The sequence below is a fragment of the Abrus precatorius genome, unplaced genomic scaffold (genome assembly GCF_003935025.1).
Source record: "Abrus precatorius isolate BTA unplaced genomic scaffold, Abrus_2018 Scaffold3, whole genome shotgun sequence".
NCBI lineage: Eukaryota > Viridiplantae > Streptophyta > Magnoliopsida > Fabales > Fabaceae > Abrus > Abrus precatorius.
The window spans coordinates 16,413,920-16,441,002 of NW_020874373.1; the positions used below are offsets into that span (position 1 = coordinate 16,413,920).

Here is a 27,083-nt window from a genome sequence, read left to right on the forward strand (position 1 = left end):
CTTAGATCTTCAAATTGGATAGAGTTCCTCTTCTATTCTTTCTTTTTCTCTTTCTTTCATCATGTCTTGCTAATTTCCTTTGTTAGGGATTGATGAATTTTTTTATGAAGTTGTAATTTGATTGTTATTTTGGATTCTTGGTTACTGATTGTATTGAACATTCATCTATTTTCTTGATGTAATTCTTAAACTAGCTACTCAATTGAATTGATCTTAAAGTGTCTACATCAGGAAAATTAAGTGAATAATTCTAATATAATATGAATGTCAAAATTATTGAAATCTTATAAATAAATATTGATAATCTTGTGATCTTCATATAATATTTGATTAATTTACACTTAAGAAATCACAATAATTAGCTAGATATTAGAATCATTGAGGCAAAAAATTAAAATTTGATTAAATTAAAAAATTTGATCATCAATCAGTCATAGAACCTCAAAATATAATCAATTTTACGATTGAAGATTAAGTAAAATTAACCTTTAAGTCTTTTTGATTAGTGAAATTCATTTTAGTTACTTGCATTGAGTTACTTTCGACTTTGTATTATTTGTTACATTTTATGTCCTAGTTTTTTAATTTTCCTATCTCTACAACTTTTGATTAGCTCAAATAGGTTACAAATCCCTGCAAACGATACTCAAAACTGACACTTTCATCTTTTATTACTTCCTACGATTACTTAGTTTGCTTGTTAGTTTGGATTAACACCACACCGTGCTCACAAATAGAAACTAATCACATTTAAAATAGCATTACACATATCAGAATCAGGATGACATACTGTGTACGATACCTAAAATCTTCTAATAACTCAAAAGCAATCGAACATATAAAGGGGGCAAGTAAAATTGAACAAATGTAAGTATTAATTTTAAGAGGGACAAGATAATCAACCTGAGCCACTAAATATTACAAATTACAACTACAAAAATCGGATCCTAACTGAGTTTCGCATGCTTCTCTATCATACAACAAATTCTACTAATGGATATGAAGCCTCATATTAGTTCAATGAAGCACCAAGGACAAACCAATTTTGTCCTCCCCAAGAATTTCGAAGAATTTAATGCTATTTATATAAGAATGAATTTAGACAGTTGTCACAAAAATCAATTGTAGACTTTATTCTTTTCATCATTGTCTTCATTGCAAAACCATTCCCCCAAAAGTTGCGTGGTCAGCTATGTCAATAAGATTAACTATCAACTCCAGCGGTAAATTTCTTCATTTCAAATCCAAACCTTTTTTCATATACTCATAAACCACGTAAGTGATACTTGCCGAAGGTACAACTTTGAGCATGTTAGGAAATATTCCTTTGTAAAATCCCCTAAAGCCTTCATGTTCCATGGTTTTCCTGAATACATCAGCCATTCCTTTATAGAAGCGTTGAGCCTGCATTCTGAAATCAACATTTATTTTACTTACGAATTTCCATAGAAAGCCAAAATGGTTGAAGTAACTAGGGCTCTGTTTGGTAAAATTAGTTGAAAGTTTATAACTCAGCTTATAGCTAAAAAGTAAGTTGAAATCTTATAGCTTAATTGAAAATTTTTAGCTTATAAGTAGCTGATTGACTAAGAGTTATTTAATAAAGTAGTTAAAATATATTAAATGACTAAACAGGACATGTAATATTATATTTGAATGAAATGACGAGAGTGATTTAGAGTTTGTACCTACGTCTAATTTGTTTCGGGATAAAAATGAGATAAAATTATTATTAGCTATAAGTCGAATGCTACTTTAAAAAGTTTTTCAAAAGCTAACTTTTAAAAGCTGAGCTCCTTTTGTTATGTGATTACCAAATGACTTTACTAGTTTATTTAAAAAAAATAAATCTATAAGCTATTGTTACCAAGCGCAATCTAGATATTTGAGCAACAACTTTAGGCATTTACCACCAAACTTTACCTTGTTCTAACCACCTGCAACGGGTAAACACATGTTGCTCCAAGAGCTCCAGATACAGTTCCACATCCTAATTGTACTAGAGGGCCAGGTTCTACAGAAGATCACAGAATTTAAATACTCAACAGAAAGCAGTATCTGGTATGGAACCTTACAAACAAATAAGATTTTTTTACCTGAATCATGAAGAATATACTTCTTGGACACATCCTTCAAGGTCTCATATGCAGCAAGATCTATCCCAGCATATGGGATAATCCCAAGAAGAGAAGGGATCAGTCCCCTATAAAATGCCCGGGGTCCTTCTTTAACCCATATATCTTTTGAAAGAGTTCCAAGATTAGGAATTCTTCCACTGTCACAAGCATAGGTTTGTAGTCGTGTTTTAACTAGGTCCATGGGATATATTGCAGTTTGAGCTACAGCACCAGCAATACCACCGGCTAGCAGCCGCCCCATTGCTCCTATATCAGCCTTTCCCTCTTCTCCTTTAGCATTCCCAATGAAAGTCTTCAGCATCTCAAAGGTATAAAATTTAATGGCACTCTCTGGGGCCACCTTGAGAACATTTAAGCCATTGCCTCGAAAAAATCCTAAAAGACCACCTTCTTTCCATATATCTTTTACTGCAGGCATTATATGAGCTCGTGCTGTTTGGACTTGCAAGACAACCTTTAAACGGTCAAGGGGTGCAGTTGCTGTGCGTGATGTTGCACCTGCTACTCCTCCTGCAATCAGATAACTGCTTGCATGAATGTGCTTGCTAATGCCAGCCGGAATAACAGTTTGCTCCCCAATATCAACCATGCATATCCGCTCCAAATAATGGTAAATGTTCTCAATGGTTGCCTCATGAGGGTAAAGCAGCAGAAAATCCCTCCATTCTTCAAATGTTATAACACCATTATTATCCTTATCAACACGCTCAACAAAACGAGCAAGTTCTTCATCATCAATCTTAATCCCTACAGAAGAGAGACTAGTGTGGCTTATTGAATGAATCAACCACCAAAGTACATCACAAAATCAAGATAAAAATCAAAGGGCTAGGGCATATATTGTGTATGTTGTCCATTGTTTACTGAGGGAAGATGAGACAAAATGGTAAACATGGTAATTCGTCAATCAGACAGAACGGGCAGATGGAGCTAGAAATAAAATTAGAGCAATCGATTAATTTTTTATGTGCACTATGAAATTTAACAACAATTTATCTTAATGTATCTAGTTATAGCTACTGATTACAGAACCACAAAATAGATAAATTTAACAGGTGGTTTTCACTTTCCTTTTCCCTTTTACTTTCCATAATGCAACTGGAGCATTTACAGTTAAGCAAATCTTACATATAAATTTTCTTAACAGGAAAAAATATGCCAAAATGTGAATGTTCTCCTGCCTCAACAAATGTAATCAGGATTTGAAATTAACACATATTACAGGGTATATTTTATCCTAGTGCCAAATTTTGGCAAGGGAATGTACATAACACTCATATTTCTAAATTCTAACCTCCAGTTGGTCTTGTGACTTGATGAATAGGTGATGTGAGGTTGGTACTGGAGATGAACATTTGATATCAAGTTGACATGTAAGTGCACTTTATACCACTATCACTAGTATAGCCAGTCATATAACTTGAGCAAGGGTTATTATTACTATAATTAAACTTCTCTGAATTTAACACAAATTTCTCCAAGGATACACTTAGCCAGTGCCAAAGTTTGACAAGGGAATGTACAGAACACAATCACATTTTTTGTTGAGAATATATCATAATTACTATTATTTATTGTAAATATTTATTGTCATTATCTCTAATTATTCCATTATCTTTATGATTATTAGGAGATGTTCTATGATATCTAGGACATTCTCTAATGTAAATATTAGGATTAGACTCCTATATATACATGTAAATTGTAATGTAATTTACATATAATAGAATTTCAGAATTTACAAGTTTTGTGAATGCCATTTTTTTTCTAGGGACAAACTAGGCAAAAATACCAACCATGTCAAGAGCACAGATTGCTTTGAAGGGTCATGCTAAGAAATACCTCAAGGACATTAATTAAGGAAGATTAAATATATCATTCATTTAATTACTTAAAGATTATTAAGTAATTTTTTATGTTCTCAATAAAATATTCATTTAATAAACCTTGCTTTGGTTCTTTGACTGGTTCAATAAAAATACTTTTTCTACTTTAATTCCCTTTAACCATTATGTAAGAAAACCAATAGCACACAATTCATTTGCTAGCTAGCTGATCCTGAAGAGGAAGCAATAATGCAGGGATGTGGAGAAAGCTCAAGATTCCCTATTCTGTGGGGAAGATTATTCATTTGGCTTGGTTCACAGATTAGAAAGGTATTTTTGCATGAAAGGGGCAAATGAGGAAGAAAGAATGCAATAATAGAGAGGGTTCAGCCACTCATGGCACAAAATGGTTTGCTCTCTTTTAGGGCTGAAGCAAACAGATTCAGTGGCAAAGTGGAAAATTTTGAAAGATATGCAGGCACTGTGAATGGATTAGAGAAAGATCATTTGATGGATGTAATTTTGAAAGGGATAAGGGAAAATATTGCGGCTGAAATCAATTTCTATGAGCAGAAGTCACTATCTGCAATGGTCAAGAAGGCTCTCATGGTGGAAGAAAAGAATAAAACAATAGCCAAAGCGGACACTTTCAGAGGAGGAAGGACAGGTAGCTCTTATAGGCCACATACAGGCTCAGGAGCATTGATAGTTGAATAAAACCCAAGAAGTGGGGTGTGTTAGTGTATGGCTTGAATAGCTCTTTGTGTAGCTAGCTTTCTGTTGTAAAGGTAGTTTTCCATTGTAACTGTTTATAGATCTGACAACTGTCAGTACCAGCCATAGCAGCTTGCTTAACTCTATAAATAATATATTTGTACACTTTTTGATATTCATTCGATAACAATTTAGCTTTCCAACCTTTCTGGTCTCTTCTCTCAAATATTAATATGGCACCATGAGCTTCTAAATCTGGGATTTATGGCTGAAGTTCGCACTCCTGCTTTCACTCTTATCACCTTCTCTCATCAACTCTCCATTAAATGGATGAATCTAATTTCCTCCAATGGAGACAAAAAGTTGAACGAGTTATTCATGACCATCTGTTGCATCATTCTTTAGTGAATCCAATGATTCCTTCAAAATTCTCACCAAAACTAATCCAATGAGGACAATGTCAATTCTCTGTATTCCGATAGGGAGTAACAGGATTTGCTGCTCACAACATGGCTTCTATCTCTAACTCTTCTTCGAAGATTGATTGGTAGTGTTCATTGTTCACTTGTGGTAGATTTGGGAACAAATTCATAACTTCTTTCATGTGCACACTCACGCCAAGTCACACCAATTATTTTTGGAATTGTGCACAAGCAAGAAAGGATCTAACTTTATTGCTGAATTAGGTTGGTTGTTGATTCGCTTTTGTCAATCAGTTATTCTGTTCCTTTTCATGATCAACTTAACATAATCCTTAAAGGACTTCCTGAGGAGTAGGATCCATTTGTGGCTACAATTAGTAACACTATTGAATAGTTTTGGTGAATAGAGAAAAATGAGATCACTCTCACTGAAACGCATTTGGTGAATCTTGCTCAATCCTCTCTGGTTGGTAATGCAACTCTGCAGAATTCAGCACCTACATTGTCAAATCAGTTTCCACAAAATTCATCCTCTGTGAAAGGGATTCAAGACAGTCGTTTCGGTAGTCACTTTTGTGGCAAAGGCAGTCATTACGGTGGTCAATATTTTGTTATTCAGATCTATAGCAAGCTAAGACATGATGCATCTATTTGCTACTACCAAGCCTGTACTTATCATCCATCAACTATGTTTTCTTACCAATTTCCACCTAGGAAAAACACTTTGCAAGTCCCGGGCAAAACACCTGGCAAGCTCTATCTGTGATTCTGTCACCACTCATCCTCAGAATCCAACTCATTTTTCATCATATTATGATTCAAATGCTGCCTGTTGAGCTCCTTATCCTATTCCAGGTTCTCAGTTTCTACCAACGACCTCTTCTCATGTTTTGTTAACTAGATCTGCAAACACTACCTCACAAGCTTGGTCTCCTGATTCTGGTGCTACTCATCATATTACTGCTGTTGTCTCTAATTTGGCTCAATAAATGTCTCTGTGGTACTAATCACATCTATATGGGTAATGATCAAGGTTTGTCTATTGATTCTGTAGGTTCTGCATCATTTTCCTCTCCTTTACAACCTAAATCCAACCTTGTTGTCAAAAACCTACTTCTTGTGCCCTCTACAACTAAAAATCTTATTAGTGTTAGCAGACTTGCCAAAAATAACTCAGTTTATTTTGAGTTTCATCCAACCTATTGTTTGGTTAAACCTCAGGCTTCCTCTAAAACACTCCTTTGAGATTCAGTTGGTGCTGATGGACTTTACCTATTATTTCAATGAGGTTCTGCAACCATTCAAAGCACCCAATATTCCCTCTGCACACAATAATGTCTAGTATTACTATGCGTAATCCAAATGTACCTTCATTTTCTAGTACTAGTATAAATAACATTGTAACCTCCACTCCCACTACTTACACCACTTAGCACTATAGACTAGGTCATCAACACTTTGATGTTGTAAAACAAATACTGCAACTATGTGAGTTCCTAATAAAAATGGAAGTTAGTCTCTGTTCAGTCTGTTGCCTTGGAAAGGCTCATTGTTTACCTTCTCACTCCTCAGATACCAAATATACACAACCACTTGAGCTTGTATTTAGTGATATATAGGGATCTGCCCCAGTGGAATCATCCTGGGGTTTTATTTTTTACACAGAAACCAAGGGGTTCCACCAACAAGCTGGTTCTAATTACAAAAAAACCTTCTCACCTGTGGTCAAGCCTAAAACTCTTAGAAAAGCTCTTACTCTAGCCTTAAAAATCACTGGTAAATTTAACAAATTAATGAAAATAACGCATTTCTTGATGGACTGGTAATGGAGAAAGTAGTTATGCACCAAGCCCTAGGATTTGAAGTTGATAATAAATCTTAGTCTGCAAGTTAAATAAAGTTCTTTATGGACTTAAGCAAGCCTGTTGAGCATGGTTTGAAAGACTAACCTCCTACACTTTTCAATTTGGGATTTATATCTAGCAAATGTGATCTGTGATTACCCTACATAGTTCTTCTCACGCATCTATGTATTAGCATAAGTTGATGATATTATTGTAATTCAGCAGGTTATCACTCTCCTAAACTTTTAAAGCAACTTGGAGACTTGATTTTTTCTTGAGGATTGAAGTCAAACATTTGAAAGATGGATCTCTTCTACTCTCAATCCAAATTAATCAAGGATCTTCTTCACAAAGCTTAATTGACAGAAGCAAAGGGTATCTCTAACCCATGGTGGATGGGAGGTGTAAACCCTATAAAATTGATTTTGACTACATGGAGAATCCTTCTTTGTACAGATCAGTTGTTTCGGCTCTACAATATGCTACAATAACCAGACCTGAAATTAGTTATGCAGTCAACAATGTGTGTCAATTCCTATCTCAACCTTTAGCAGAACATTGAAAATTGGTCAAGTGCATACTGAGGTACTTGAAAGGATCACTATATCATGGTCTCCTAGTAAGACCTACCTTACCTGATCATATCAACCCATCATCTAACAGCCTACTGTTATGCTGATAGGGAATCAGACCCAGATGACAAGGGCTCTACCTCAAGCTGCTGCATCTTTTTGGGACCCAATCTCATTTCTGGTGATCAAGAGAGCAACAATTTATCGCTAGGTTCAGTGCTAAATCAGAATTCAAAATGTGGCCTCAACTGCTGAACTAATCTAGATTTGACCTCTGTTAACAGAACTCAGAGTTCCTGTTGTTGTTCCTTGCATCCTTTGTGATAATATTAGTACAGTGGCTCTAGCCCATAATCCTATCCTACACTCCCGAACAAGGCACATGGAGCTGGACATTTTCTATGTTAGGGAAAAAGTTATCAACAAAATCCTAGTTATCTACCTGAATCCAATAGAAGATCAAACTACTGATGTTCTAACCAAGGCTCTCTCAGCTTAATGGTTCACTGCATTATGAGAAAAATTTTGGGGCTGTTTGGTTTAGAAATTGTTTTCTGTTTTTATTTTGTTTCCACTTTTAATTACAAAATTGTCACTTTATTTTTATTTTATTTTATTTCCTAATTTTAAATATTTGTACACGAAACACTGAAAATGGAAAAAAGTTGCTTTCAGTGTTTCCCATATAAATCTTTAGAAACAGAATGAAAACAATGTGACATTTTTGTAATAAAAGTGAAAATAGAAAATGAAAACAGCCTCTTTGAGTGTTTGATCCTCATGATAGTGCTTAGTTACCCACCCAAAGTTTATAGGGGAAAGTCTTAGTATATGGCTTGAATAGTTCTTTGTGTTTAGCTAGCTCTCTGTTGTAATGATAGTTTTCTGTGGTAACTGCTAGTAGATACGACAGCTGTCCATACCAGCCTTAGCTAGCTGCTTAACTCTATCAATAGTATTGCATTAGGTGCTTTGAACAATTTGATATACATTGAATAGCAATTTTAGCCTTCTGATCTCTCTGCTCTCTTCTCTAAAATATTAATAGAATGCAAGGGGCAGTTTCAGGGGGCATCTCATCAATGGGTTCATCTAATAACAGACCCATCACCACTGGTGGAGTAACAAAGGATAAATCAATAGGATATAAGAGGTTATCAGACCCAGAAATGCAGGAAAAGTTGAAGAAAGGGGAGTGGTTCCAGTGTGAAGATAAGTACAGGTCAGACCATGTTTGCAAGAATAGGCAGTATCAAGTGATGATATTGGAGGAAGGTGAAGAAAATAACAATTTGTATCCAGCAAGAAGAGGAGAATTGTGTGCAACTTTTTATGCAAACCATTGCAACTTTTTATGCAAACCATTGTTGGGTTGACTACAAGGGGTGATCACTATCCCTTATTTGGAAGTTAATTAAATATGAGGGAAAGGGTTAGAGGATTTTTCTAAACTCTCTTAACCTTGTATTTTTCAGTTCCCCCATTTTTGGGGATTTTTTAGTGACTCATATAGTGGGGTTTATCATTTATATTTCTATTCATTAAATTAATATTTAGCATAGTTTAGAGTTAGAATAGTAAGAAAATTAAAAAAAAAATTCAAAAAATGTTAGTTTTTAGAATGAGAATATTTTTAAAATTATAAAAAAATAGAAATAGAAATTTTAAAAATATTAATTTTTAGAGAGAAAAGTATTTAATTTATGTATTTTTTTGAAAAAGACAAAAAATACATATGAATAAAAAATATAAAAGGAAAATTAAGTAATTTACATGTTAAATATTTCATTACCGTTCCTTCTCAATATTAAACATCCAAATAAGGGAAGGGTTTACCTCTCCTCTCCTTCTCCTCCCTTCCTAAGCCCTTTAAACCCTTTCCTTCCTCTCCCTCCAAACTCCCAAACAAAGCCTAAAGGTGTGGGGCACTTTACCCAACTAAAGACTGGTAGTGTTAGATTGTGGGGCCTCACACGACTTCATAGCAGCCCAATTGATGCATGAGTTGTGTTTGCAAATCACCAACACAACCACTTACTTTGTGGTTGTGGCCAGCACCTAAAGATTTTAAGGGCTTGAAAGGATTCTTAGGGTTGACCCGTTACTATCAGCATTTTGTTGAGGACTATGGAAAGTTAACCAAGCCCCTAAGTCCATTGTTGAAAAAGGATAGTTTTCAGTGGAATAAGGAGACACAAGATGCATTTGAGGAAGTAAAGCAAGCCATTTCAACCTTACTTATTTTAGCAGTCCCTAATTTTTCTAAGCCCCTTGTACTTGAAACTCATGCTTCCAGTAAGGTTTGGGGGCTGTCCAATGCAAGGCAAACCTTTGGAATTTTGGAGCAAGGCACTATCAGAGAGAGCCCAAAACAAGTCTGTTTATGAAAGGGAGTTGATGGCAGTGGTACTAGCAGTTCAAAAGTAGTGCCCTTATTTGTTATGGAGGGAGACATTTTATTATTCTAACAGGTGAAAAGTTTATAAAATTTTTTACCAAACAATGATTGATGACTACTGAGCAATTTAAATGGGTAACAAGTTGATTGGTCAAGATTTTGAAATTTAGTATAGACTGGGGAGAGAAAATACTGCTGCTCATGCACTATCTAGAAAAGTTACATTTGCAGTGACTTCAATGTTGAAATCTCATGATATAGTAGAGGGACATGGAGGTTCAGCAAGATGATCGCCTCCAGAACATTATTCATGATTAGATTGCAGATCCAGCCTCTCATACAGGGTACTGGGTACGAAATGAAAGGGGGCAGGTTGTATTACAAGAGCAGACTAGTACTTCCAAAGCAATCAACCCACATTCCAACTCCTTTGAGAGAGTTTCATAGCTCCCCTACAGGAGGCCACTGTGTGTATTTCAGAACTTTTAAAAGAATTGCTGCAGTGGTATAATGGGAAGACTACCTAAGGTGAAAGGCAAGGATATTCTGATGGTTGTTGATACATTAACAAAGTTTGCTCACTTCAATGCCCTTAATCACCCATGAGGTGGCTACTGTATTTCTCAAGGAAAAGTAAGGCTGCATGGCTTCCCTTCTTCTATAGTTTCAGATAGAGATCAAATTTTTTAGTCAGTTTTGGAAGGAGCTTTTTCCAAGGGCAGGAACACAGCTGAAGTATAGTACTACTTACCATCCTCAAATGGATGGTCAAACATAGGTGGTGAACCTTTGTTTGGAGACATAGCTGCACCGCCTAACAGGCACTCATCTCAAGCAATGGCCTGATTGTTTGAGCTGAGAAGAGTTTTGGTTCAACACTGATTATAGCGAATCCACCAGATGACCTCCTTTGAAGCTTTGTGTGGCCAAGACCAACACTAAAGGTCACTACTATTCCATCTAAGGTGGAAGAGGTGAATCATTTAACACAGCAATGAGATGAATAGTTAGCTGAATTGAGCAGCAATTTGTTGAAAGCACAAGCTAACAAGCATATGACAGAAGTAGAGTTTCAAGTGGGAAATTGGGTTTTCCTAAAGCTGCAACTTTATAAGATGAGATCACTAGCTACAAAGCCCAGTAAAAAACATAGTCCAAGATTTTAGGGGCCATTCAAGGTGCTGGATAGAATTGAAAGCAGTGGCCACTCAGCAAGCTCAGCCCCTTCCCATCATGCTATCTGATGACCACGAGCTGCAAGTGCAGCCTGAACAGGTTCTGAGTACAACCATGATTCCTTAGGCAATTTAAAATTTCTTATCCAACTTGCCACAATATGAAAGTAGTTGGGAGTCCGCATGCATGTATTTGAGGATGGTTAGTAGGTCTCTCGGAGAAGTGATTGAAGAGGGATGTTGAAAATAACAACCTTTGTAATGAAAGCAGTGAAAACAAACAGTTATCACTGTTAATTAGGAAACTTGTTAGTTAGTTAGTTAGGAACTGTCAGTTTGTTAAGAATACAAAGTTCTGGAACTCTCAAACATCCAAGTTTACATTTTGTATTAAACTCTCTGCTCATATTGGGTCAGTGTCAGAATTAAGTTTCATCAATAAAGATTCTTCTATAACCATGTGTATCAGTGTTATACATAATTCCATCTCAAGCTAACCAACGTGGAAATATAATCAAAACCAAGGAAAACGAAACACAAAGACAACTAGGAAACTGAAGACTGAATTGCAAAATGAAGAAAACAACAGAAAACGAGACATGCCTGCTCTCACTAGTGCCTCCCATAGCTCCTCCGGCAAAATGCATCCATTATGCGCAACATCAATGGCCTGAAATATGCGATAAAGCTCGAGCTCCTTGTCATCCATGTACCTCTTGAACTCTTGGTAATCCACTCTTCCATCCTTGTTTGCATCACAAGCGTTCAACAAATCCTTCGCGTACTTATACTCTGACGGAATCTGAAGCGCCGAGAGACCTTCCTGAATGTGCACGTAATCCAAGTAACCTCGATTCTCCTTATCGAAGAAACCGAAGAGGCTTCGAATTCTCGTTTCTCTCTCTTCCTTCGTTTCCTGCAATGCCAGCAACACGTGATCCATCGTCGCCGGCAACGCCTTCTTCGACGCCTTGCCACGCTCCTCATTCTCCTTCATACCCATTGAAAAGCTTTCCAATTCTGAAAAAATGGAAATAAAATAAAATATTGAAGTGCGAGGGTTGAAGTGGCATTTATATTACTGGGATCCAAAAAGTGTGGCGTGTCTGATCCTTTACTTTCAGCGATTCCGAGGGGTTCGATTTTTCCGTCAACGGGGAGAATTGGGGAATTCAACCAAACGCGGAAACGACCGGGAACGAGGGAGGACGTAAACGACGGGAAGAGACTCTTGCCGTTTCAAGAAGGTGCCAATGGGGACGTGGAAGCGAGATTATTGCCAGCGCCGATGAGGGTGATCGCCGGCGATACCCGATGCGTTGGAGAACGAGCACGTCATCATTGCGGAAAAGAACTTTTGCTTCTTCACAAATAGCTTTTACTCTGCTAAGCACACGAAATAAAATAATAAAGAATGTGATTGTGATGAATCGGACAGTTTGATATGCACAAGAGCTAAGCTTCGACTTTCGAAGCCTTTTTTTATTTTTTATATTTTTTGTTTTTGAGGTCTTTTTTGAAAGAAAAAGTTTCTGTTTTCTTTTGTTTTTTCGCATTGGTTTTTGGCACGTGGTAAGCATGCTCTTTTTCGTGATTTTTGCGGCTTCATAAAATGTTACCTTATTTTTATATGTATTTGGTTAGAGAACAAAATTATTTGTGTTAGAAATCCAAATTAATATTAATCGTCAACTTTCTATTAATGCTCATTTGCCAATATAAAAATTGTACGATATACTGTAAACGAAGTTGCATTGTTTCAATAGTTCAAAGGTTAAGTTTGCTTGAAGAAAGAGGAAATAGAACGAACGACTAGAAGACTCTCGGAAACAAAACATAAATGAGTGAAAACTCTCTGAAGGGGAACATCTTGATTCTCAAAGTTTAAATCTATTATAAAGAGAAAATAGTGAAATTCTATTTTGCGAAGCCATATTTATAGAGACGAGATCGTGCTCACGGAACGGTAAACAAATTTTTTTGGGTCAAGCATAAACAAAAATATACTGAGAGCTTGTTCATTTTTTTATTTTTAAAAATATAAAAATTAAATTAAATTTATTTATGAACATAAAATCTATTTTTATTTTATTTTAAACATATTTTTTAAATTGTTTTAAAATATATTTTTAAAATTAAAAACCAAAATTTCTCAAATTTGAGAAGCCGTTCTCAAATTTTGGTAGCACGTTTTCAAACAAAAGTTCCACGTCAGTTTTTGTATTTCCAAAATCGAGGAAATTTTATAGGAACAAACGAGAGGGAAAGCGATGGCTACTTAAAGAAGATAATAAAGTAATAAAATAAATGAAGGGAAAACAAGGAAATTAATCATTTCATTTTGATAAAATAATCAAATTCTTTACAAGTCATTTTTTTAATATGATTTTTTCATAAAATTACCAAAATATGACTTTTTAAAAATATTACTTCAATATGATTTTTTCATAAAATTACCAAAATATGACTTTTTAAAAATATTACTTCAATATAATTTTTTTATAAAAATGTAACTAACACTTCAAGTATGAAAGTTAGTTAGAAAGAAATTTTGTCTGGTGACCATTTTTGTTATTGATGAATATTTTGAGGCTTTTTTTTTAAATAATATTTTTTTTAAATATAATTTAAAAAATTAATCTTCTGTTTGAAACTTTTTTTTTCTGTTAAATCAATACCAGTGTTAGACGAATATGAATGATAATAATTTTTTAGAAGTTTATTGTTCCAAAACCTTCAATACTGGCTTCACATTAACAACACAAATCCATAAAACTTCAGCAATGAAGAGTGAGATACTTGTCGTAATTGCCAATGTATCATCTGAGATGCGACGATAGATTTATCAATGGTCATAGTATGTCAGCACTGTCAGTTAAAATGGAATGATACTCCAAAAAATTTGTTAAACTTATAAGAAGCGGAAAGAATTTATATAGGTTAGATATATTTTTATTTAGTTTTGTATTTTTATTTATTTAATTTTTTATTATTATTATCAATTTATAAATATTAGTAAAAAGTCAATTATTTATTTATGCATATTTAGGAAATTTGTTTTTTATTATTGAGTAAATTTTTTTATGGGTAAAATTTATTTTGAAATTATAAATTTATTGTTTAATTTTATAAAAAATAGTAAAAAAATATATTAGATATAATATTAATAGTTTATGAACAATATGTGATAGTTTACTGCAACAATATTGAATAAAAAGAGTGAGAAGAGAAGCCCTATGTGTAGATAGAAACTGTAGAAAACAAATTAGAAGTTAAGAAATTACTCACCTCTACTACCAGTCAAATTACACACTAACCTCTACTATGAGCAAAATTTTACTTCCACTTCATTACCACCACCTACAAAATTTGGAAACAAAACTTTTATCTATTTTTTTCAAATCAACAAAATATAAATTATTTCACAAATGAATGATTACCTTATGATTTTTCTAATAGTAATACAGCAGATTTACAATTTTTTAGAAGAAAAACCCCCAAACCACTGCAAGAAATTTTTCTCGCTACATTAATGGAAGAAACGCAGAGGAGACAAGAGGAAGAAGAAAGGTTTGTTATGCCCATTTCCATGATGCAAGTGACAAAATCACAATGTATATCGTCCAAGATGCAACGATAGGGATGTCAACTTATTAGTCTCGGTAGCTTCTAAAATATGACACGTCGCCTACTTTCTCCCCAACAATAGATTTCAAATGTCTATCATCCCTATTTAGTCGATACAAGTGTAGCAATAACATGTGTCCACTGTAACACATTACTTTATAAACCCTCAATTAGAAAATTAGTGATTTTTTATTTTTTTTATATACTAATAATCTTCCTCTCATATATAATATCGATGTATTAAACTATTAATCTCAAAAATAAACTTTAATAAGCAAATTTTTAATAATACATTTCAAAATTTTGTCGTTGCATAAAGTACTTAAGGTAAACTTTTATAAGTGTTTAGATATCTTTTTACAGTAATACAAAGGGCAAAACGTTCAATAAGTTCCCTACATTACACAACACTGTATACTGAAGAACTCAATTACCATTTCACCTAGCAGCATAATTACATACAGATAAAATATTAGTTACAGTTCTTCAAAATAATAAGGGCAACACCGGAGATGACTTCCTACAAAGCAGCACAACTAAACGAAAAGAGTAGCTTTTACACGATACCATAAAGGCCAATGTACAACAAAAGAATGCCTATGACTAACCTTTACCACTATACAAAAAAAAGTAGTATCAGTCTTACTCCGAATCTATATCTTCAGACTAAGGAGATGAATCTCCCTCATCTGAGTCCATCTCCGAGTCGCTGGACTCATCGGTGCTTAAAGGATCATAATCCTCCGTAATATCAATATTCATTTTCTCCTCCTCAGCTGGAGGGAGAATTGGTGGTGGTATGGACTGAAAAAGATTATTATTATCTAAGTCAAGGGTTAGTCTAGTCCTTATAGTAATAGGGACACCACCTTCGGGTCCTAGTGTCGCTCTCCTTAAAAATATAGTAAGTATGCCCACAAAAGTATGGGTGTGTTTATCCCAATCATGCTGCCATCGATGTGGCTTCGGGCTAATGAGCCTGATCGTCATATTCATTTGGTGTGGAATCTGGGCCATCTCCCTCTGCTATAGCTAGTAATCGATCAAGTCCAATGAGTACCGCAGGTACAGAGAAAATAAAGAAAATAGAAAAACGATAAGGTGAGTCATAGTTCATACATCACCTTAAAATCAAACATCATTCCAAACGAATAATGATGATGGTGCATGATCCTAGTTTGTTTTTCTAAAATGTCCATGCATATGGGCTCGAATCATTTCTTAAATCAGTGATGGACTAGCCAGGAGTTGACACTACTAGGTATGAAAATCCACCCATGGAATTGTTGAGACCCACGCTCAAATACGAACCTAGTAGCTCACTAACTATGATATACGGCAAGAGCACAGTTGGGTACATGAGAGTTTGTACAGTAGGATCCCTGATGACAGGTAGCAAGCCTAAGTCTTTTAGGGATTTCAACCACTACCCTTCCTATCCTTAAATCCTCCCTCAGGGCCTCCCTATCGTATTTCCAAAGTCCATAGTCTCTAATTCCCCATTTTGCACAAAATACCATTTTCGGATGGGTAATGTATGAGTTCCTAAGTGGTTTTCTTAGAAAAGTCTCATATTCCCAAATTCCTAAATTTGTTCGAGAATGATTGAAAAATTTTCTAAGTCTGAATATTTTTCAAAATTTTGATAGAGTTTCCTCTGTAATACGGACTTTCCAAAATTTTTCAAATACCTATTACAATTAGAAAACTTTCCAATACAATTTATAAGGGTTCTTAATCCATCATTCAATTATTTCAATTTATTTTCATTAAACTTTCTCATGAAAAACCACCGTGCACATAAATACTCACTCAAAGGCAATTCATATCATATAACACAATTTATGTCTTAATGAAGTATCAAACATATATTTCCACCACCAAACACATAAGCAAACTATTATTAAAATTAAGTATATAAGAAAATCACAATCATCAATCATAACAAAATTTAGACAATTTCAACAAATAAGATTAAATAAGTTTATGATGTAATCCTTACTACATAGCACACCCCTTACCTGTTACGTCCACTTTTGTTTTCTCCAACGCTTGAAGTTGATTTCTGATAAAATCTATACACGTAATAAAACGCTAGTTAAAACCTTATAGTTCTCTGATTTTATCTCGTGGAAATTTAAACTCATTTTGTTTTGTTAATCCATTTTTGGTAATATGTTAAGTTCACATTCACCTTACACTTAACTTAAAAAAAAAAATCATCTTAGTGGGTACACACTTAGAGTAGGAAGAATCCTAATGGCAAACATGAATAAGGTTCAGTATTTTGGAATTTTCTAGAGTTATATAGACTATTTTAGCATGAGGTCAAAGCCCAAATTTCAATAACATAATTATCTACAATATTGATGAGAGGTCAAAGTCTAATTCGAGATAAGGAGTGAGAGAACTAAGAGTAAGATGAGAATGGTTATTTTCCTTGTAATCTAAGTTTTAAAATGATAAAATCACTTAAATACCCTTTGTGAGAGTGTGACTCAAAATTGGTTAGTGTTTGTTTTAACCAATAGATAACCACCTACTCTGTATTTTCACTATTTTATCCTTGCACATTGTATTTTATTTTTCTTTTATCTTTTACACATTGCCACAGCAGAGCATATATATGATAGCTAATTAGATATTTTTGCACGGTGAAAAAAGGTGTGTTGTTATTAACAAAAGAAAAACAAAAAGGAAAGTAAGATCAAAGTTCATCATATATACATATATATATATATATATATATATATAGAGAGAGAGAGAGAGAGAGAGAGAACTTGGGTTTTCTCTTATAGAGAAAGGTTGGGTTTGGAGAGAGAGGTTGGTGAGGTTTCGAGATGAAACCTAGATTGATCAACAAGTCTGTAGCTACCTTGATGCACTTGTAATCACTATGATGAATAAGAAATTAACTTGTAATCACTATGATGAATAAGAAATTAATTGGCTGCTCTTTCCCATTGATGTAGGCCAAATTGGCTAAACCACATAAATCTTGTGATTCTTATTCTCCTTTTCTCTATTTTGTTCTTAATTTTGTTGATATACTATAGATTTATGTAATTTGTGATTTTCTAGTTTATAAATTGTTATAGAAGTGGCTAGTCTTTTTGTTTCTGGTTTTAGATTTGTTGCATGTTGGGTTAGTTTCTTATTTTGTTTCTCTGTTTCAAGTTCATAGAGATAAACTTCTTCAAAGATCAATTCTAACACCCTTTTTCTCTAAAATTCTTGTTTGAGTAAGAAAACAAAATAAAATTTTCTACACATTTGTTAATATTTTTGCTTAAGTGAGCGAAAACCTACCAGAGAACTCCTATTTTTATCGTCTATTCTCCCTTAAATAAGTGCATTTATAAGGCAACTATTTACATGCATTTGGAATATTCAAACATGTTGTAAAATGTTATATATTTCATATATATATATGTGTGTGTGTGTGTGTGTTTGTGTTTGACATTATTGATAACTAACAAGATCGTAGTAGACTCATTGCCTCAAAATAAAAAAATTATTAATTAATCACTAAACTATGAAATAAATAATTTAAAAAAACTAATTAAAAATATAGAAAAAATAAATAAACAATTCAAAAACACCAATTATACTTTTTATTAATACAATTTCTTATTTAAAAATATTTATTCAAAAAATCAATTATTTTACTTAATTATATATAATGTTACAAATTTAATAAATTAATTATTCATTTCTTTTCATTAAGTGCAATTAGTAGTAAAATGGTAAATTTTAATTACTGCTTATAAGTTTTGCTTTAAATAATTTTACCAAAAAACATTAAATAATACAATTGATTATATTAATTTTTAATAACAATAATTAACAAAATCAAAAACTGTTTTATACTTATTATTTTATAGTAAATTATAGCTACTGTTTATTAGTTTGAATATAAATTTCATAATTTTACATAAAAGACCTGATTAAAAAATATGCCAACAATTATTCATAAATTAAAATTAATCCACTATTTAATTTTTATATTATTAAATTACTAAATACCTAACTGTTTAGGGTAAGAAAATTTTTTTAAGTTATAAAACTGTGTTGAAGATTTACGTTTTGAAAAGCTTTAGAAGGTTTAGAAAAGAGCCTTCGCACAATAAAAATTGCAGGAATCATGAAAAAAGTCCCAAGAAAAGAACCACATTTCGAGTAGTTTTTCACAAAACATGAAAAGGCCCAAAATTGCTCGAAAATAGCACTGACAGAAAAATATTCTAAGTCCATAAGATTGAAGGTTTTTTGAGGAGTTTTTCAAGAGTTTCCTAATAGAAAAATATTCTAAGTCCGCAAAACTTGAGGTTTTTTTTCGAGGAGTTTTTAAGACTTTGACATCTAAAATTACTTGAGAACAGGACTGAAAAAAAAAATCCTAAGTCTACAAACCTTGTTGAGCTCCAAATTCCCTTCAAAAAATATTCTAAGGTCATGAGACCAAAAGAAGCTCTCAGTTTCCCCAAAATTATTCGAAAAGTAGAAATTAAGGGAAAAATTATTCTAAGTCTATAATGCTAAATGAACTTCTTAAATTTCTCTCAGAACTACTCGAAAAAAAGAAAACAAAAAGAAAAGATTTTAAAGAGTCATGAAAGGACTCGAAAGTTATCAGAACGGTTACCAGTGGTTATTAGCAATTACCACCAGACGAAGGCACAACAACATGAAGAAAGATCGTGGACAATAACAGTTACGGAAAGAGCCTCAATCGACAACACGATCATGAGTAATCGTAGATAATGGGCAGCAGCGGTTGAAGGCAAGCACATATGGAAGACAGGTACTGAGAAAGTGCTCACTAAAGAAGGAGAATGGTAGTGATCCTCCTGCCTATAAATACTCCAAAATTGCATTCTACAAGGGACAATTTTTTCCACCCAGACACCGCACCTAAATTCTTTGCACGCAGAAAACCTGCACCACGTTAGACACCAGCTACTAGGAGACTCACAGTGGTCATTGTTCGTTATTGTGAGGAGTCGTACGTTACATTTCTACACATTTACGTTTCTGCATTTTAGTTTCAATTCATTTTTGTTTATTTCTATTCCAGCAATTTGGTTCTCGTTTAGCACATTTCTATAAAAATCTCTACGTTTGATTAAGTTCTGTGTAATCATCATTTGCTATTTCTGTTTAATCCTCTACTTTACAACACCAATTTAAGCATCATATTAACAACATACATAAAAGAACCCAAAAGGACCTAAATCCAGTCCCTAGATTGCTCTTGGATTATTTGTTTACAAACTGTCATTTTTCATTATAAACAAATTGGCACGCCTGGTAGGACCTTATTTTGTGTGTTTTATTAAATGATTGATTGCTTTGTTGCATGATATTACGTAACAAACGTTGTATTATGACAAATAGAGGAGGGAATAGTGATTCTAGTTTTGGAAATGGTAATTCTAAAAATGAGGGGAGCACTACAAACCCAGAAAATGTAAATGGCGGTGCTAATACTGCTACACAACCAACACCGATAATGATGTTACCTACGCCATCATCCCCCGTAGTTAGCTAGTTTATGGCCACTGTGCTAAGTAACCCCGACTAAATTCGGGTTTGAGGCCAAGGCTGAGTGATCAGCCATTCGGCCTACCTCCTGTGTTTATGCCGCCTATTTTTGGAGTACAAACCTACTCCAACTCTGTGGTGGCAACCGTGTCACCCCAGAGCCACACCATTCCGCCGAAAATGACTGCAGTTCATACCATTCCACTGAATGTCGCCTTACGTTCCATTGCATTTGGAGCTCTGAGCGGGTAACCACTTCCTGATAGCTCTTTCTTGAATGTCGCCTTACGTTCCATGAGACAACAAATGGATAAAAGTAATCACGAGATGGTCAACTTGTTAACTCATCAGATGACCACTATGTTGAATCCCATAGTAGAAACTACTAACACCAGCTATCAAGTTTTGGCTAAACAAATGCGTCGAATTGCTGACGTCTTTGGGGCACCTCAAGTCCCTATGAGGCAAGGGCGAAAGTCACTCGAACGCTTATCAAAAAGCACTTAATTTTGCTCGAAATGGCCCAGTTTTCGAGCAAAATGGTTAGAATCTTGACCAAAACCTTCCGAGACAAATTGAGAGAAATTTCTAGGTAGACCAACCTCCAATTTTTGCTTGAAATCAAAATGCTCCAGTTGAGCAAAATGGTCAAAATTTTGACTAAAATCTTCCGAACCCTTGATTATTACTCAAAATAAGAATGTCGATGAAGTCCTCGAGCAAGTAAGACAAAATCTAGGGGGTATCAACTTCATCACCAAAATAACCTGAATCCCTAAAACATTGCTAATGTAGTCGAACAAGTGTTGAACTAACATGGCTTTGAGTAGAGTATGCTAATAGACCCTACTTTGTCTTAACATTTTCTAAGACAATTTTGTAGGTTGAACTGCCTCAGGGCTAGAAAGTCCCAAAGTTCTCTAAATTTGCTAGAGAATCCAGTGAATCCACTATTGAACATATAGCTAGGTATGTTATAGAATGAGGGGATTTAGCTCAAAATGAAGATTTAAAGTTGAAATACTTTCCTAGTTTTTTGACTAAGGGGGCTTTCACTTGGTTCACAATCTTGCCCCCAAATTCAATTCATAATTGGAATCAACTAGAAATGAGATTTCATGAACAATTATTTCGTGGTGAAGCGGAAGTTAGTTTAATGGATTTAGTCAATATGAAAAGAAGGCATAATGAATCCATTGATGATTATCTGAGTAGATTTCAACAAATGAGGTCAAGATGCTTCACTCAAATCCCAGAATATGAATTAGTCCAAATAGTTGTGGGTGGGTTAGAATATTCAATCAAAAAGAAACTAATTAATCAACAGCTAAGAGAAATAACACACTTAGCGACAAAAGTAAGGCAAATCGAGCAACTTAAGGCTGAGAAGTATGCTCCACGAAAAATCAAGAAATTACCTCGAAAAGATAAAGTGGCTTACATAGATCTCGCTAAAGGAGAGTTAGGAAGCAAGAATGACCTTGACGAAAATGACGTCGATTTAAGGGGTAAAGGAGCTGAATGTAGCTGAACTAAAGCCAGGACCCCCTTATGTTTGCCAATCTTTAAAACCACTCAAAAATAAAGATAAAACTTGGCCTAATAAAAGTTATGCTTTGATGTTTCTAAAGTTGTTCATATTTTTTATATTTTGCTGAAAGATGTGTAAATTGTGTTATCTGATGATCATTAAAATCCCTACTTTAGAACAAAGAAAGGGTAAAAAAATATTGCAAATTGCATCATGTATATGGTCATTGGACTAATAATTGTGTTTATTTCAGGGATCTAATTCAGAATGCTATTAAACAAGGAAGGTTAAAATTTGAGTAAAACCCCAAGATGCCAATGAAAATTGACTCTGATCCAATGCAAGTTGAGGCCAACTTCGTGGAACCTATCGACATACTAATGGTTGATGTTGCTGAAGAAAAGAGAGATTTTGACTCGACTGTAGAGGAGTTCGGCAAGACAGGAGATTTGGATGAAGCTCTTGAAAATTTTGGGAAAGAAAATGCTAAAATTTTCCCAAAAGCAAGGCACGCATTGTTGGATTTTCTAAGTCAGAAAAAAGAAGCCAACAGCGAAGTCATGCTTTGCCCCAGGTGCAGCGCTCTCTTTGACAAAGTAGTAGTCAAAGCTTTTGAGCAAACTGAAATGAATAAGGACTATCAGGTGACCACTAACCAGGTGATCACTAAGAACAAAGGAGTACAGACCCAGAATGCTTCGATCACCATACGAGACCCCCAAATTGTTCAGAACAGGCCTTTGTGCCTGCTCAAAATGTCCCGAGCAACAAATGGGTCCAGCATTACACCCATCACTATTTCGACAAAAATGGCAATTGGTTGAAATGAAGGGCCTTCATAACCAGCAGTTGTGCCCCAGCTTAAGGTTTTCTCACCATCTCAAATTTTTGCTGAATTTGGGTTCCATAACCCATCAAGGAGCCATTTTCAATCGAAAAAACCTTACTATAGGGCCCCGATGACTAAGACTCAATGTAGGAGAGCTCAAAGAGTCAGGAAAACTGAGCATGAAGCTCAAGCCTTAGCTCAAGCTCAAGCTCAAATTCGTGCTCAGACTCGGGCCCAAGCTCAAATTCAAAGCACAAACGCAAAATCAGGTGGCACAAGAAAGTGCCATTAGGAATACACAACAAATTCCAATAAGGTCCAAGGCAAGACAGCTTAGCAGAAAGCACCCGTTATGAAAGAAAAGCTGAAAAATCTTGCTCCTATGATCGAGTACGACCCAGATGATGAATTGATAACCGATGTTTTTGAGTTAGGATTCGATGATGATCTCGAAGACATACTAGGAGTCGTATCAATGTTACCTGCTAAATATGCCGAAAGGATCGACGAAGGAGATGAAGAGGATTTTTATGCTGACGACGAACCCGACAATAATCCCTGGGGTTATTGTTATTTGGCGGAGGATGGTTCTCTTGCCAAATCATTGGCTACTTTCGAGAAGCCAACACAAGAGATAAAGAGCCATATGAAGCCACTGTACATCGTGGCTCGAATTGATGAGAAATTTTGAGTAAACAAGGTTCTCACCGATTCTTGGGAAGCTATCAACATCATGCTCAGTTTCTTGTTGAAAAAGATTGGGAAGTTTGAAAAGGATTTACTACTCCATAACTTGGTACTAGCAGACTATGAGGGGAAATCCTCAAGTTTTAAAGGGGCTATAATCGTTAACCTAAGAGTCAGATCTGTGTCTCAAGCAACCATTTTTGTTATGGTAACTTCTAAAGCAAGCTATAATTTATTGCTCAGAAGAGAATGGATCCATGGGGTTGGAGCAGTACCATCATTGCTACACCAGAAATTGTGCCTTTGGGACAATGATGGGTATTGGAGTACGTCGACAGGGATTAGAGCTATTTCAAGGCCGAGGTGCATGTTAGCAACCCCGATAGCAAGACATTTGATAAGTCTTTCGCTAATATTTCACCACTTTGTATAGAAGATGTGGGTGAACCCCACATTTTGGTCGAAATCCTCACTTACCAACACCTCATGATGCCACACCAGATTTGACTAGACCCTTCAATAGGTTTTTACGGCTTCCAAAAAATATTGGAGGCCAAAAACAATGAAAAAAATGAAGCTTGAAGAGAGTCTTTTGGCTCAAATTTTGGCTTACGTAACCGAAAACAAAATAAAGATGACTCTTAAAGCTGTTGAAACTTTAGAGGTCGATCAATCGAGTTTGGCCATAGAAGAAAAACTACAAAAAAAAAATCAAAGGAACAAAGGCACATGAAGTCGTTGACTCGAAACAAGCAACGTGGTTGAAAGTTCGACTTATTTAGCCGAGAGAAGAGAAGCGGCCCTGAAAGTGGCTGAAGAATTGGAGGGCGACCTACCAGATTCGGCCATTAAGATAAGTTCATCTTTCTTAGTCGAACGGAAGAAGACAACCCTTGAGACATGTATGATATAAGAAAATTTGGCCTTAGAGACCTCGGCTAGATTGCATTTATGATGACTCGCTGATTAGCTTTGAGCAAGATTCATCGAAAGGGTCCAAAAATGGAGGCACAAGATCCCTTAGAAGAAGTGAACCTTAGAGATGAAAAGGAGTCAAGGTTAACTTTCATCAGTAAATTGGTCGAAAAAAGGGTAAAAAACCAATTAATTAAATTACTACGGGAGTACAAGGATTGCTTCGCTTGGGATTACGACCAAATGCTAGGCCTTTCAAGAGAATTGGTCGAACATCGACTTCCAATTTAGTTCATTTTTGCTTATTTTCTGTCCTGGCAATTTGGTTCTTGTTTGGCACATTTCTGTAAAAATCTCTACGTTTGATTAAGTTCTGTGTAATCATCATTTGCTATTTCTATTTAATCATCTACTTTATAACGCCAATTTGAGCATCACGTTAATAATACACTTAAAAGAACCTAAGAAGACCTAAATCCAGTCCCCATATTGCTCTTGAATTATTGTTTACCAACTGTCATTTTTCACCATAAACACTAACCATAAACATTTAATAATCAACATTTTTTAAAATAAAGGTTATATTAATAATCTAATAATTATCTATATACATTTTCTAATAGTAACTTTTCAAAACAGTATTTAAGAATTTCAATAAATCTTTTTTCTTAGTTTCTCATAACGTTAAAAAATTCAAAACATTTATTCTATATTTTCAATTAATTTAAAAAATACTATAATACTTAATTTAATAACTAATATCAAATGATTTACTTAATAATAATTAATTTCATAAAATTTAATAACTAAAAAACTCTATATTACTTAATAATAATTGTCTATTAAATTTATATTTAGTTTAATTATTTTACCAATAAATATATTTTACTCTTATTTATTTCATAAAAAATTATTTATCACTAAAAATAATTATTACTAACCAATTTACTACCAATAAAATTAAAAATACAATACAAAACGTTACAATAGCTTACATTAATTTAAAAAATAAAAATTATAATATAAAGATTAATTATAACTAATTACTTTTTGAATATCTAAAATGTTCTTCCATGAATTTATGATGCAATATTCATTAAATTTTTAAAGCACAATATTTTTTATAAAATTAAACTAACTCTTTTATTTATTAATTTATTTGCAAAATTTTTAAATTTGAAGCCCCAAAAACCTTTGTAGCAATTTTTCTAGGTCATAACAACTCCCTTTCACATGATTTACTATGCACGGTAAAAGTCGACAGCGTCAATTTTTCATATGACAAGGTTGATGTGATGTAACAAGGATTCCTTTGAGGACCCATACATTGTCAGTGACAATTTTTCAGAAGCCTAGCATGAACTGTTTACCTAGCATAAAGCTCTATTTATGAATGCAATAAAATTGTTCATATTTGACCATGTAAAAAATTGTCAGCAGTGATTTTTAAAAGCCCACATATGCATAAATATACCATAAATTCCATATAAGTGTAATTATATAACTTAAATCTCTTATTTAAATTAATAATCCATTTTTTATCCTATGTATTTTTTGTTTTCTTTGAATGGCTAAATAAAAACAGATAAAAACAGTTGGTTAGTATTAAAGATTATAGGATGGATGTGCCACAAGGTGCAAATGATAGAGACAAGAGCCTACTAATCACTTTACAAACGTGAAATTTATCTTGTATGTGCTTCTGTTCTTAAAAGATAAAAAATCTCATAAAATTTTGTTAAATAAATTCTTTGAACTTGCTGAATGATAATGGTTCACATAGCCGAATCCAGCAATGTTCGAGGATCTTTCTATGATTCACAAGAAGAAGTCAACAAGAGAGATAAAAAAAGGATTTAAACTCAATGGAGGTCCTTATTTCACTTGATAGTCATTATAAAGTGAGTAAGATCTTTGAAACTATGAATACAACCACAAATAGTACACAATCTTCTTCTACTGAAATCTCTCCTATCTTTTTAAATTCGCCAATCCTTACCAAAATATTGTATCTGAATTGTTGTAGATAAGATAGACAATCTAATTGAATATACCTATGTCCCTGATGAATCCATAGTTCATCTACTAAGTCCTTACAATGTCTTTAGAAGGAAAAAAAATCTTTGGCCAACAAGATGAACCTGCTGATCCTCAAAAAACAATTTTTTTTTTTATCAAAGAAGATGTCCAGTCTACTAGAATGAACCAGTGTGAATTACAACTTGAAATTCCCAAGACTTTCATAGATCACTGGAGATCTGAGGGATATACTTCTTTACACTTTGGAGCAATCAGATTAGTTTTATCATTACATGGTAGGAAAAATCTTCTTGTTACTACTTGAATTGCCCTCCTTGACACTACTTATATCCATTATAAGCATGCTGTCATCGCCACCCTGTTAACCACTCTTCATGCTGGAAGCGTGGTCTTAACCATTTTTCCAAATTACAACTTTGCTTTAAAGGATAAAACCCTTCCAATCAAATTAAAAATTCAAATCCAGATTACTGGAGCAGAGCATATTGAAGAAGCTCTGTCAACAATACTTCATCATCAAATGATTTACAGGCTTCAAAACCATGCACACAATCTTCCTCTCCCAGGAGTAACTAATGATTTCTTTATCTTTCTTGTGATGTTCTCTTGTAAATACAACCTTTTCTTCTGTTAGCTTTGAGATATCTAACTCCAATCGAGCAATTTGCTTTTGTGATTATTTATAATGTTTTCTGAGTTTGTCAGATAAGTATTGGAGTTTTTCATCTGTTTTGTGGATGGAATCAGCAATCTGGTCCATTTTTCCATCCATTCTTTTCAACAGCTTGTTTTGGCCCAAAGAATTCTCCATTTGCCAGTTG

General features: G+C 34.2%; 1 protein-coding gene across 2 annotated transcripts; it reads right to left on the minus strand.

The window, feature by feature from the left end:
* Positions 1-836: 836 nt before the first annotated feature.
* Positions 837-12,514, minus strand: LOC113861901 (calcium-binding mitochondrial carrier protein SCaMC-1-like). Of its 2 annotated transcripts, XM_027495004.1 has the most exons (5): positions 12,208-12,514; positions 11,693-12,109; positions 2,097-2,885; positions 1,924-2,014; positions 852-1,411 (listed from the first exon to the last, which is right to left on the minus strand). In XM_027495004.1, exons 2-5 carry the CDS (start codon positions 12,090-12,092, stop codon positions 1,234-1,236), a joined length of 1,458 nt encoding a protein of 485 aa, XP_027350805.1. In that variant the 5' UTR covers positions 12,093-12,109; positions 12,208-12,514; the 3' UTR covers positions 852-1,233. The 2 variants fall into 2 exon arrangements, with proteins under 2 accessions (XP_027350804.1, XP_027350805.1); XM_027495003.1 differs by having other exon boundaries at positions 837-1,411; positions 11,693-12,514.
* Between the last annotated feature and the right edge of the window lie 14,569 nt (positions 12,515-27,083).